This window comes from Leptonychotes weddellii, chromosome 14 (assembly GCF_054177405.1).
Source record: "Leptonychotes weddellii isolate Sample4059 chromosome 14, ASM5417740v2, whole genome shotgun sequence".
NCBI lineage: Eukaryota > Metazoa > Chordata > Mammalia > Carnivora > Phocidae > Leptonychotes > Leptonychotes weddellii.
In genome coordinates, this window is record NC_138382.1 from 79,001,603 (window position 1) to 79,015,676 (window position 14,074).

Sequence of the window (14,074 nt, forward strand, 5' to 3'; positions counted from 1 at the left end):
GTAGGTGCTGTTCAGCCCATTTTCCTTGTCGCGAATAATCCCGTCCAGATATTCTTTGATGAAATTTAAAATCTCCAGGGGCGTGCCACCAATGACCGTCCCATCATAGTAGAAGTCCCCCTGTCCCAAAGGGATGCACGCCGTGGATCCGGGCCTCCTCTCGTAAGGGAGGTTCTCCGTGTTTTTAAAGTACCACCAGGCATGGAGCTGAGCCACGGACGTGCCCAGGGTCTCCACCCCAAAGTCATTCTGGAAGACCCTATTGGCAGTCATGCTGAAGAGAAAGTCAACTTCGTCCTGAATGTGCCCTACTATGTGCACAGCTAAGTTCTTCATGAGCATGAGGTGAAGGTCATCCGCATCGTGTCCTCTGATGTCGAGTACTTGGATCGTCTGCAGAGGACCTGGCTCCAGGTTAGGCAGCCTGTGGAAGGCATCCACCATGATATAAAAGATAACTCTGTAGCCAGTCATGAAGTGCTTACTGGCCGATTGTATGAACAGCTCCAGGTACTGATCTGCAATCCTGCAAAACACACACACGCAGAGGGAGATGCTTCCTGAACACTTTCAAGAGAAGGGGACATGTCACCAAACATGTTGTCTAACTGACGAGTCACTGATGCTATGGGACCCCCAGTGGGTAATGCAGGCAGGTCGGGTCTACAGGTCTGACTGCTCTGGTTAGTGAGAAAGGATATAGTGACCTGGGGGGTCTGAGAAAAGCCTTTAAAGTTTTGAAACAACCGTTGGAAAGAAAAGAAATGTGAGCCAAGTGGCATGAATGAGCCAGCTAAGCAAGGAGAAAACAACGTCACGGTTTTTGTACGGGACAGCCGGATACAACGGTTATGGGTACCTACAGGCAGCCTGCTGGAGATAGAAGGTCTCCGTGCGCTCGTTCGCATTTACCTGCCAGTAGCAAGGACAGCCAAGCCTATGGTGAGGTTCTGTCTTCCGTAGTATTCTTCCAGGACCTGTCTATTGAAAGTGCCTTCCCATATGACTGGAGCAAGCCAGCCTGTGGTCGTTACAACATCATGGTGTTTTCTGTTGAACAAACGAAAAACAAGTAAAGCAGGTCCTGCCTTTACTATGACAGCCGACAGCCGCAGAGCCCCCCCGAGAGATACCTGCTAACGCTTACAGAGCACTTACCATGTGCCAGGCACTGGGTCGAGGTAGCTTAAGCAGCTCATTCAATCTTTGCAGTGCCCTATGCATGAAGCACTATTTTGGTCCTTGTTCTTGGTGTGGAGAAACAGAGGCATAGATTGGTTGAGTGAGCTGCCTAATACCACAGAGCGAACACATGTGGGTCAGTGGCAAGACCCAGCAATTGCTGCTTTTGTCACCAGGCTACTTGCCTTTGAGCCCAGGGGCCACCTTCTCTGAGCTCCAGCTCAGCTTAGATGTAGGCAGCCCAGAGTCAGAGCGTCCCCTGATACTGCCTGAAGTCAGTGTTGCGGACACAGTGCCTCTCCCTCCCCACATCTCCCTGAGTCCTTCAATTTTCCTTCCTCCTCCTCTTCTCTCCCTCCCCTCTCCCTAGAAGATCTAGAAGACACTTTGCAATCCAGCAGCAATAAAAAGATGAGTCCAAAAAGGGACAGAGATATTAGATTTGCTTCTAGTAACAACAGAGCTTAAAACATGCAAAGCTGGTTAAACATTTGAAAATTGTTCAATGCACCTACCATTCCAAGAAATTAAAGAACAGTCAGATGCCCATATGAATTGACACAGAAAAAAAAAATTATACCAAGTCCAACAACCATTCATAATGAAAAAAAAAGAGAGAGAGAGAGAAGACAAACTCCCAGAAAAATTCCTATTTTTTAGAGGGGAATTACCTTAACTTGATAAAGAGCATCTACAAAAACCCCATGGTTCACATCATACTTAATGGTGAAAGACTGCATGCTTTCTCCCTAAAACTGGGAACAAGGCAAGGATGCCCACCCTCACCAACTCTTATTCAACAGAGTAGTGTGAACTCTAACCATTGCAATAAGGCAAGAAAAGGAAATGAAGCACTGGACTGGAAAGGAGAAAGTAACAATGTCCCTGTTTATAGATGACTTGCCTATGTATAAAATCTGCCAAAAGATCTCCTAGAACTAATAAGTGAATTCAGCAAGGTCACAGGATGATACAAGATCAGCACACACAAAATTTAATCTCACTTCCATACACTAACAAGGAGCATGCAGAAACTGAAATTAAAAACACAATGCTATTTACAGTTGCTCCCAAGAAAACGAAATATTTTGATGCACCACTGTACCCACTAGAAGTCACTCCCTGCAGCCCCCGGCAACAACTAATCATGCTTTCTGTCTGTGTAGGTTTGCTTATCCTGGGAATTTCATATAAATGGAATCATGCCATCTGTGGTCTTTTGTGCCTGGCTTTGTTCACTTCGCCTGTTTCCAGGGGGTTCTATATTGTAGCATGAACCGGTACTTCATTCCTTTTATGGCTGATTAATATTCTACAGTATGGATTTTCTTTATTCACTCATGAGTCGATGGACATTTTAGTTGTTTACATTTTTCAGCTATTATCAATAGTACTGCTATGAACATTTCCTATGCAAGATTTTCTGTAAACATATGTTTTTAATTCTCTCAGATATATACCTAGAGGTGAAATTTCTGGGTCATCTTGTAATTTCATGGCTAACTTTTTGAGAAAGTGCCAGACATTTCCAAGCAGCTACACCATTTTACATTCCCACCAGCAGTCTATAAGAGTTCAAAATTCTCGACATTCTCACCAGCACGTCTTGTGGTCTAACTTTCTGAATCTAGTCATCCTACAGTCTTTAAACGAACATAATATGACGTCAACTATGCCTCAAAGAAAGACTGTTTTTGTCCAGTGAGTCCCATACCTGGTGTTCTCCAGGGGTAGTCTATTGATGGATTGCTTTTTTCCTGGGTATAGGCCACACTGCCTTATTTCTTCACTTGTTTGGTATTGGGGTTGAAAAATGGGTCATTTAAATAATGTGGCAACTCTATAAATCAGATTCTTTCTGAGCAGAGATTTCAGTGACCATAAATGACAAAGAATACAGACTTTATAAAAGTAGTTCAGAAGCTATTAAACTAAAGAACATAACAACAAACAGCAAAAACACGCCCTGGGAAGGGGAGGGAGGGAAGGAGGACCTGGCTTGAGGCCATTGCAGAGCTGGAGGGAGGCACCCAGCCCAGGGCAGGGTAAAATGCCAGAAAGCTCACTTTTCTTTTTCTTGAGCAAATGCTCCCCAGATTGGTGCAAGCCTTTGGTTAATTTCCAGAGTTCTGAAAGAGTCGATTACAATAATTTTTTGCCAGGTTCCTCATTGGTTTTAGGAAGGATAAAATTGGGGGAGGTTATTACTCCATCACTTTTGGTAACATAACTCTAGATACTCTTGAGCCCTTTCTGTTGGCAGCACCAAGCATCATAAAGCAAGAACTTTAGGGATTGACATCGGCACCAGCTTTGGAAAACATCTGGCACCATCATCTGGGCAGCACAATCCAGTGCCCTGCCCCCCAAGGGCTCCACCTCCCCCTGGTGAGGCTCCAGCACACGTCAGGTGACTTGTGTAGGAATGGTGCCAGCAAAGCACAGAAATGATCCAAGTGCCCACCAGCAGGACAGCTGGTGGATAAACTCGTATATTTCCACACTGGACTATTTATTACACAGCTGTCCAAAATGAACTACGGTGATGTGCAAAATTTGGGTGAATCTTACCGTATCAAGAGAAAATGTAAGTCCCAGAAGAGTGCATAAGTGTGATATCCTCTTTGTATAAAGTTACAGGGGACAGGGTAAAGGGATGGGAAAGGACAGGAAGTTAGATGCACATTATAATTTTTGTTGCATTAAAAATAATAAAGCAAGCAAACACATAAATAATACAAGCAGGTTTTGCAGGAACCAATGAGGACAGTGTCATGAATCATGGATATGATTCATCTAAGAAGCTGAGGTCCATTTAAAATACATGCCTATGTGAGGAAAACATTCACAGAAGTTCAAATACAAGTGAATGATAAATGTACTAAACTATGCTCAAACACAGGAATAATTACAGAATTGCAAGTTGACTTGGGATATTTTAAACTAGCAGTTTTGCCTAGAATAAACGATTTTCTGATGCCTCAGTTCATCCACTGTACCTAAAAAACTAAAACGGTGCAATTATTGAAGGGAAGTTTAGCGACCTACATCCAAACTAGAAATGCCTGCCTTCTTTGACCGAGTGACTCCATTTGAGGGATTTGTCCCACAGATCAACTCAACGCGCCAGTGTGAAAAGATCTAGGTACAAGGTTCGCTTTATTTGCAAAAGCCCCAAACGGCAGACAATCTAAAACCAGCAGGGAGCTGGTTGAGTCGGTTATGGTGTGCAAACCTAACGTCGGATACCACGCGGCCAATACAGATGGGGCGGGGGGGGCCTCCCCGGTGCCAGTGCCGAAATCGAGAGCAGCCATCATGGTGTTTTCAAACCACCTGCAAAGAGAGTCTGTCACTGACAAAACCAAGAAGGTCAAGCCAAGGAGAGCGTGTCAGTGTGGACAGCCTTACAAATGAAAGCTCCAGGCACGGGAAGCCTCCCAGGGCAGCAATCCCTGGGTGATCGGAAAAGCCATTCGCGCCACACCCAGCACCATCGTTCGTGTGAGCGGACGCATCTCTTCTCACCTAGGGTTAAACCAGTCTGAGAGCCGCAGTTCTTCTACTTCGTCCCTGGGTGCGAAGGGAAAACCAAGTTATTACGAGTCATGCATGTGTTCAGCCAAGGTCTACGGAGCCCCCGCGGCGGGGCAGGCGCTGTCCGGTGCTGGTGGACATACAGCCTGCCCGCTGCTCTTGGGGAGCCGAGGCGGCGGCCTCAGCAGTCCCCAGCGGTCCCCAGAGGTCGGGGCTGACCGCAGGGACAGGCTCTTGCTGCATGTATGGTGCATTAACCCAGCTGGGGGGCCGGGGAGCCATTTGGAGAGGAGCTATCTCTCCGGGTCAGGAAGGGAACCAGTGGTCAGGAAAGAGGTGCGGGGTGATGAGGTGACGGCCAGAAGGGGGACGGCAAGAAAGGGCTGTGGGCAGGTTGCTGGGAGGATCTACAAAACCCCCAGCAGCACCACATTAGAGGCTGCCTACCGAGACAGCGCAGATCTGACGCCCTCATCCACCGCCCCAGCGGCTTGGCCGCGGTTAACGGAGAAAGACTCAGGCGTCCTTCTTTAATGTTCATCTAAATACGTGATTCACCTAGAGTTTTGCTGTGCTCCAACGAGATCGGGCAACTTGTTTCCATCATGCTGGGATGTGCGGTCAGGAAGAGAAGAATGGCGAGAGAGCACCCCGATTTCATTGTTGGATCCCCCAGGGCTAGACCATCAAACTCTGGATGGCCCGCGCGAACTTCACTAACATCATGAAGTGACAAACTAAAGTGCTAAAAAGTGGCCATTTATTTATTTATTCATAAGCAGGCTTCGCACCCAACACAGAGCCCACCTCGGGGTTCAGACTCGCACCCCCGAGATCAAGACCTGAGCTGAGATCAGGAGTCGGACACTTCACCGACTGAACCACCCAGGTGCCCCCAAAGTGGCCTTTCTTTTAGAATGTTGGGGTCACGGATCCTTGGGGTCCCACAGAGCAACAGAGGCATGGAAAACATGGCTGGTTGAAGAGGGGGTCCTGACCTAAGGAAACCATCACCCTAGAAGAAGGTGCTCCACCCACAGCAGGGTCAGCCTCGTCCTGCGTGAGGGGCTAAGCTGTGGGGCACCGAGGACTGCTATCCCGTGGCGGGTCAAGGGTGCCCAGCTCTGGCCACTCACCTACTGCTTCCCCACACCACGTGCTCACAGGCCCAGTTGTTTGCAGTGCAGGCCGATGCTGCGGACCCCACGACACCCACCCGCCGTCCGCTAATCCCAGAGAAGCAAACCGTCACACAGACCTGGGGCCCCTCCTGGATTCCCCGTGGGCTCCGGGAGACAGAAGACTTGTGCGATACTGATCTCTCGTGTCCTGTCTGTTCCCTGAACACCACCACCCTCCCTGGACCCACCACACACACATACACACACACACACACACACACACGCCGGTCTCATGGAGACGTGCACGTGGGCAGCAGATTTCCCAGCCGATGGGCAAGAAAGCTGACTTCCGGGCTGCCAGCAGGGTTTTCGGTCTCTGGTTTCTCTGTCACCGTCAGAACGCCCCCAGCTCCCGCCCCTTTGCTCTCGCTCTGTAGGTCTTCCCACACCAAAGCTTCTTGCCAGCAGAGATGCCCCTTCTGTAGGGAAGTTTGCCAGACAAAATTCAGGACTCCCATTCAATGGAGTGGAAGATACAGATTGGTCTCCTTCACTCAGTGATGTGCATCTAAGTTTCCTCCGTGTCTTCATGGCTCCGTAGCTCATTTCCGTTTTGTGCTGAATGATATCCCCTTGTCTGGATGCACCACACTTGATTTATCCATTCACCCACTGGAGGGCACCTCGGTCACTTCCACTCCTTGGCAATTATGAAGAAAGCTGCTATAAACACTTTGGGTAGGTTGTTGGTGGATGTACGTTTTCAGACGCCTCAGATAAATAGGAGCATGATTGCTAGATCATCGGAAAGACTGTATTTAGTTCGGTAAGAAGCCGCCAAAGTGTCTTCAAAGTGGCTGCCCTGTGTTGCGTGGCATGAACGAGAGTCCCGTGCCCCATGTCCTCGCCCACGTGTGGTGCTGGCAGGGCTCCTGATTTGGGTCACTCTCCTGGGCATGTGGTGGCGTCTCATTATTCTGGTTGGCAATTATCTAGTAACGAATGATTCTGAGCGTCTTTTCATGAGCCTGTTTGCTCTCTGTGTATCTTCGGTGAGCTGTCTGCTCGGATTTTGCCCATTTTTTAATTAGGTTGTTTCCTTATTGTTGAGCTGGAAGAGTTCTTTGCATATTTGAATATAAGCCTTTTATCAGACATGCATTTTGTGAAGGCTTCGTTTGTAAAGACGTTATTTCTCACAATATGGCTGCCTTTCAAATAGCATTTGGGAAGACCGCCCTGCTCATTAGAAGGTCGTGCGAAGTGGGCGAGAAGGCGAGGACTGGAATTTTTCTACAGGAGAGAATTCTCACGGGTCAACCATGGGCTGCCCCGGGGCACACCTGCTGCCCCAGCAGGCTGCTAGGGGCCGTTCCAGTTTGTCCAGAAGAGCAACCCCATGCTATCCCTCACCTCGCTTCCCTTTTCCTTCATGCCTTTAGTTATGTAAACTCGGACACCCCACGTTGTGATGGTCTGCCTTCTCCGTCTGGAGTGGAAAGCTCCCCGAGAGCAGGCGCTTTGGGTTCCTACTGCTCCCTCTGAGATCACTGTTACCCAATCACAGAGGAACGAATTAAAGTTGGTACACTTTGCTTTGTACCAAAGAGAGAAGGGAAGGTCTGGTCACTTTCTTTTTTTTTTTTTTTTTTTTAAAGATTTTATTTATTTATTTGAGAGAGAGAGAGCACATGACAGGGGGGAGGGGCAGAAGGAGAAGCAGACTCCCTGCCGAGCAGGGAGCCCGATGCGGGACTCGATCCCGGGACTCCAGGATCACGACCCGAGCCGAAGGCAGTCGCCTAACCAACTGAGCCACCCAGGCGCCCGGTCTGGTCACTTTCGAGAGTGTTAGTAACGTCTGCACCGAACCCAGCTCTTCACATCCTCTCTGCCGATCGCAGCGGGTCAAGATTCACCAGTATTTTATGTTTACCTGAAATGATACTCGAGCAACATGAAGTATAAAACACAGGAGATCAATAACAGCATCCTTCTCTTGCAATTCATGGTCTCCTGGAGGGAAAAGCAGAGAGAAGTAGATTTTAAATAGTAAACAGGTGCACCTTGGCCACCTTCTAGCCGTGGATTTACGACGTCTAGTTGGCAGACCTTGGGACACCAACCGAAGGTCCTGCTTCTAGAAGGAGAAGGCGGCTTGGGCCGGGGAGCTCTGTGCTATGGTGTTCTCAGGGCACCTGCCCCTCCACCAGGATCGCAGAGAAGAAAGGCATCCAATCTCCCCACTACCTGGCTCTCATGAAGAGGGGGCTTCCTGGACTAGGAGGCGTGATGGGCCCCAAAAGTAGCCTTTTTGTTCTTTTTCCTCCCACCGATAGTAAGATGGCTCATTTGTCCCAAGACTATGGTGGCTTAAATAAAAGTTCTGAGCTCCCTCGAAGGTCGATGCTCGTAAACAGGGATTAAAGCCTAAATCACAGGCATTAGGTTCTAACGTGGAACTCTGGGCTCCGGCCAACCCCCCGAGCTCACACTGGGATTTCTGGTCACGGGTCTGTAGGGTTACGTGTTGAAGCAAAGTGGAGGTCTCTGGTGCTTCATTCATTCCCGAGCACTCGGTTAGTGGGCAAGAGGCTTCCGATCTGCACTGCCCGGCTCAGTAGCCACCAGCCACGTGCGGCTGCCGAGCTCACGAAACGTGGCTGCTCTCACTTGAGATGTCCTGTGAGTGCCCAAAACACACCCACTGGGCTTTGAAGGCAGACGTAGGACGAAAGAAAAGAATGAACATATCTCCTTAATAATTTTAGACTGATAAAATACTGAAATCAGAATCGCCTGGATCTACTGAGCTAACCACAAATATGTTGTGAAAATTACTTCACTCGTTTCTTTTACTTTTTATAATGTGGCTACGAGAAAACCGGACGTTGCGAATGCAGCGCGCGTCTACTTGTACCAGACTGTCTGCTTTGGGCAGCGCCACACGGGATAAAGCTTTCACACCCCGTGGCGGGCGGCGGGCCCCCTCTTAAATAAATTCAAGGGCACTGGAAATGCCACGTGCGCCCCGGTGACCTCCTCTCCATAGTCACTCAAACTTGTCCACGTCCCTCCTGAAGGATCCCTTCACCTGGCCGGGGGCGATGAAAGGGACAAGGCGGGTGCTCCCCAAGCATTCTGTCGTTGGGTCTTCGTAAAGCCACAGGCCGGACGCTGTCCCCTGCTCTGCGGGCGGTGACGTCAGCAGGCCCTTTGATGATGCAGACGTCAGGAAGTCTCAGTCATAATGATGCATCTGCTAGCGGGGGCTTCTCGTGGTTGCCGGACGACGGGACCTTGTCCCACTTGAAAAGTGAAGGATGGGGCGCCTGGGTGGCAGCTGACTCTTGGTTTCGGCTCAGGTCGTGATCTCGGGGTCATGAGCTCGAGCCCCGCGTCGGGAGGCGCACGGACGCACAGTGAAGTCACAGCACGCCGGATCCCACCATCGGGATTTGTGGTCGTAACACGCACCTTGCCCTACTCCCCCCTTTGAAAACAAATTCATGTTTATTACTGAGAGCGTAGCAGGATGCGTGGTGTCTTGGCTTCCCGAGGCTACGTAACGAACTGCCACAGACTGACGGGCTTCAAACCACACAGCCGTGTGCCTGCATGGCCGAGGGGGCCCGATGCGCGGGCAGCAGGTGCGGGCAGAGTGCGCTCTCCCGTCTCCGGGCGCGGCCTCCCTGGCACTCCTCGGCTTCCAGACGCCTGGCTCTCGCCTCTGTGCCCACGCGGAGGCTTCTCCCTGTGCCCGAGCCTCCCCGCAGCGCCCCCGGCCGTCCACGCCTGTCTCTGCGCACTCCGCCCCCGGGAAGTGCCCCTCCCGCCGCGGGCCTGTGGTTCTCGGAAGACCCCGTGCATGGGGCTGCCCAGCCCCCAGGGAGAGCAGACGTGGGGCGGCCCTGGGGGACAGTGACCTGGGCGGGCTCGCTCCTCAAAGCCGCCACGGCCGCCCTCGCACCCCGACGGCCCCTGGCTCTCCACAGACTTCCATGACGCCATCTTTACCCGAAAGTCAAGATCAGTTTTGAATTATTTCATATTTTCTCCCTGTTTTTCCATTCGAGCCGGTGTTGGACTCTGTGTTTAGAGAAATTTGACTATGAAGGAAAGCGGGAGACCGGGCTGCCCTTGAGGGTATGGTGTGTGCGTTCATGTGTGCGTGGTGTGCACGGGCGTGTGCTGGGTGGGCACACATCCGTGCCTGAGACTGTCCAGCATTCGGGGAGCAGAACGTCGGCGGGAGCGTCCAGATGGGGAGGCGGCCCAGGCAGGCCCAGGACAAGGGCAGTGGGGGAGGCTGAGGCCACAGGGGTCTGGGGCTGGGCTGAGGGGAGGCTCCTCTCCTGGAGAGGGATCCAGCACGTTCCACCAGCCAGGCGCCCCCCTTCAGGGGCGCGACAGGTGCCAATAACAAGTGAGGGAATCGAGGGAGTGGACAGATACACCTGCTCTGTCCTCACTGCATCCTGAGACCACACTGGGGAAGCAAGCCCTCAGACAGGAAGTCCCACGACCCCATGCCCTGCAGAACTCACGCCCCTCCTACAGGACAGTCAGACTCACATCCTTTAAATTATTTTGCACCTGCTGAGTGACAGAGGGAAGCGGGTTTAGGTGGAGGGAGAGGGTTGTTGCCTCGGGAGTGAGTTGGTGAATCAGATAGAGAAGGGGGCCCAGCTCGGAACAGGAGCCCAATAGTGAACAAGGAGGCCCAACAGGGGATGGGACATTGACTGAGGGGCTACGTCAGGTGCGGCGTCCCGGAAGCCACACCTGAGTGGGACAGAAGTTTGGAGGCAGCAGGGGCCATGCAGGGGCCAGCCAGGGAGGGGGTCCTTCCCTGCCAGGGGCCAGCCAGTGGTTGGCAGGGGCAGCGGGTGGGGCAGGCCGGCCCCACTGTCTGTCTGGTATCTGCCCCCCGCCCCCCGCTGCCCGCCGGAAGGGGGCTTCCTGAGAACTGGTAGTCACTGTCATCGCAAACCCTGGAACAGTATTCAACCGGTGCACGAGCTGTGATCTGGTACTTTTAATAGGATTTGGTGTCCAATGTCCCGGTCAGTCCACCTGAGGCCCTCTGCTGGCCCTGTACCTGCACGCAGCATGGGGAGACGGGGAACTTTCCACCACTGCCCTGGACCCTGGCCAGGAAGGGGTCAGGGTGGAGGCCAGGCCCACATCTATCTGAATCCACATCTGTGCTCTCCGGACCCCAAACCCCGAAGAGTCTCTTTCTGGCCCCACCACCTGGGGCCCCCCTCATGTCCCCTCCCCTGGGATTCATCCCTTACAGGGCTCTGTGGACCTTCACTCCAAATTCACAGTCACATCCTCAAGGCCAGGACGGCCCACACGGTGTCCTGCATGGCACCTACACGCTCTCGAATCCAGACGCCCAGGCCCAGGCAGGGATGGGCGCCCTTGGGGCTATCTGCCGCCCAGCTCCAGCAGCACAGAGAGGCCAGGGAGGCCCCAGCGTCACCCGGGGCCCCTGCAGCCGGGGGTTCCGGCCCAGGGCCCCTGGCTGACCTGACTTCCCCTTGCGGTTCTGACCCAGACGGACACTCTGTCCAAGCAGATTGCAGGGTGAGCCCGTCGTTGGCTCCAGGACATCCGAGAGCCGTGGGAGGTGGGGGCGGTGGTGGTGGCCTTTGGCTGTGTTCCCAGCGTGCAGGGGGGGAGGACAGGCAGTGCTGGGGGCAGGGGGGCGGAAACCACAGGGCAGAAAGGGGTATAAGGGAGGGGGGCCACGGGCAAGGCACCCACCAGGAGGAATGGCACTACTCCTGCTGAGCCTGGGGCTGAGCCTGGTCTCCGCCCAGGAGCTCAACCCCCGAGCCATTGTGCGGAGGAGCTATGACATGGCCAGGGTGGGTCTGTGGCCCGGAGTCCGGGCCTTCCCCTGGGGCCGGGCTGCAGGGCCCCCGTCCTCCGGCCATCTGGAGTCTTTGACCTGGGAGGAGGACACGGCTCCTGGAAGGGCTTGCTTCTCCTCCCCCAGCTGTGATGGCTACAGGGATCTCTGGGAGGGCAGGGAGGGGAGGACCCTGGTTGGGAGCCATACACCCAGGGGCCCAGCCCCAGGAAGGAGGCACCAAGAAGTCCCAGGGCCGCCACCCAGTCTCCCTGCCCATCGGGGCCTTGTCTACAGGTTTCGGGGGTCTGGTATTCAGTGTCCATAGCTTCTGATGACATGAAGCGGATTGAGGAAAATGGGGACCTGAGGGTCTTCATACGGAATATTGAAAGCTTGAAAGACGGCGGACTGAGGTTCCATTTCCTGTTCATGTGCGTGCCGCCCATCTCGGCCGGGACTGGGGAGGACGGGTGTCCCCCCGCCCCCACCCCATAGAGCGGGAGGGCAGGGCTGCACGCTGGGGTCGGGCTCGGGGTGTGGGTCGGCTGCCCGACATCACCCCCGCTGGTTTCAGGGTGCACGGGGAGTGCGTGCAGGTGGCCATGGTCTGCGAGAGGACAGAGAAGGACGGCGAGTACACGGTCAACTGTAAGTGCATGGGGGTCTTCCCGGCTGGCGGCAGCGCGCTCCCCTTCCTCAGGGCCTTGGCCGTCTCCTGGTGAGCTGTGACTTAGGGGATCTTACGGGGCCCTGTGACAGCTTGACCGTGCCGTGAGAGGACCAGCCTGGCCCAGGCCCCAGGGAGGCAGGTGCGCCCTCCCCTGAGCATGCATTGTTCTACCAACAATGCCCAGGGACCTCTGCCGGTGGCACCCCCCTCCTGGCAGGGGCCACCAGCCCACCAGGACACAGCACGGCCAGTGCATAACCCGTGGGGGCCGGGGGCCGGCAGGGGCCGGGGGGCTGCTCTGAGCCGAGTCTCCACACAGATGAGGGCGACAATAAGGTGCTCCTGTTGGAGACCGATTATAAACTGTACATCACCTTCCATCTCCGGAACATCAGGAACGGGACAGACACCAACGTGCTGGCACTCTATGGTACCACCTCCTGACCCCTCCCATCTGCCGGGGGGGAGACTGGCCAGGCCCCTCGGGGACCCCCTCCTCTGGGCCACACACGAGGCTCCCACCTGCCTGTCTACACACGGTCAAGTCACGTCGTGGAGTGTGGGGGACCCCCACCTGGCACGGCCCCATCTCTGCTCAGGGCACCCCCCCTTCGGCCTCGGCGCTGCCCAAGTCCCCCTGGGACCTCCTCTGCACACCGTCCCGAGCAAGCAGCGAGGGACCCCAGCCCCTGCTGTTCTGTCCTCAGGACGGGTGCCGAGCCTGAGTCCCAGCTTCCTGAACAGATTTGAAAAAGTCTGCAGAAAGTACGGACTGGGTCCACAGAACATCATCAGCCTGAGCAACCAAAGTAGGCCCCACCACCTTCTGCACCAGCAGCCTTGGGCCGGGAGGGCCTGGGGCAGGGGTGTTCCGGGGAGCCCCAGGGTCTCAGGGCTGGGGGATGGACACCCCAGTGAGGCTCCATCTGAGAGCCAAGCTCTGTCTTCCCAGATACCTGTTTCAAATACAAGAAGTAGAGGAACCCACCCAGGCCTTTTGGTGTGTGAGCTTCGGGGGGGGTGGGGGTGGGGGGGAGGCCAGTGGGGCAGCACGGGGTGCTGTGGGAGGAAGCTGGGTGCAGGCGTGGGGCCGCTTCTGCAAGCCCATCCCCCCCCGCCTTCTGGGGTGGTAGCATCCGAGCACACGTGTCAATGTCCTGGGGCCACCATAACTACTGGCCACAGACTGGGGGCTTTATCACCACAGAATTCACTCCTCCCAGCTCTGGAGCCCAGAGTCCGAGGTCAAGGTGGTGGGGCCGCACTCCTGCCAGAGACTCTCCCAGCGTCTGCAGGCTCCACACACCCCTGGGCCTGAGGCCGTGCACCTCCAGTCTCTGCCCCTGTGTTCACACGGCTTCTGCTCTGTCTGGGTCTCTCCTCTGCCTCCTCTTATAAAGACATTTGTCACTGTATTTCGGGCCACTGGATAATCCAATATGATCTCATTTGAAGGTTCTCACCTTTTTTTTTTTTTAAGATTTTATTGATTTATTTGAGAGAGAGAGAGAGGGTAAGCAGGGGGAGCATCAGGCAGAGGGAGAGGGAGAAGCAGGCTCCCCACTGAGCAGGGAGCCTGACACGGGGTTCGATCCCAGGACCCTGGGATCATGACCTGAGCTGAAGGCAGACGCTTCACCAACTGAGCCACCCCGGCGCCCCTCAAGATTCTCACATTCATCACATCTGCAAAGACCC

General features: G+C 54.1%; 2 protein-coding genes across 2 annotated transcripts; one reads left to right on the top strand and one right to left on the bottom strand.

The window, feature by feature from the left end:
• Positions 1–8,023, bottom strand: GLT6D1 (glycosyltransferase 6 domain containing 1; the record flags this gene model as incomplete). Its single annotated transcript, XM_006739626.2, has 4 exons — positions 7,777–8,023; positions 4,711–4,755; positions 913–1,050; positions 1–526 (listed from the first exon to the last, which is right to left on the bottom strand). Coding segments are annotated over exons 1-4 (783 nt in total), but the record flags the coding sequence as incomplete, so codon positions are not given.
• Positions 8,024–11,612: 3,589 nt separating this feature from the next.
• LCN9 (lipocalin 9) lies at positions 11,613–12,861 on the top strand. Its single transcript, XM_031034826.2, has 4 exons — positions 11,613–11,719; positions 12,001–12,137; positions 12,281–12,354; positions 12,696–12,861. The coding sequence occupies exons 1-4, from the start codon at positions 11,624–11,626 to the stop codon at positions 12,818–12,820; spliced, it is 432 nt and encodes a 143-aa protein (XP_030890686.2). The 5' UTR covers positions 11,613–11,623; the 3' UTR covers positions 12,821–12,861.
• The last annotated feature ends 1,213 nt before the right edge of the window (positions 12,862–14,074 follow it).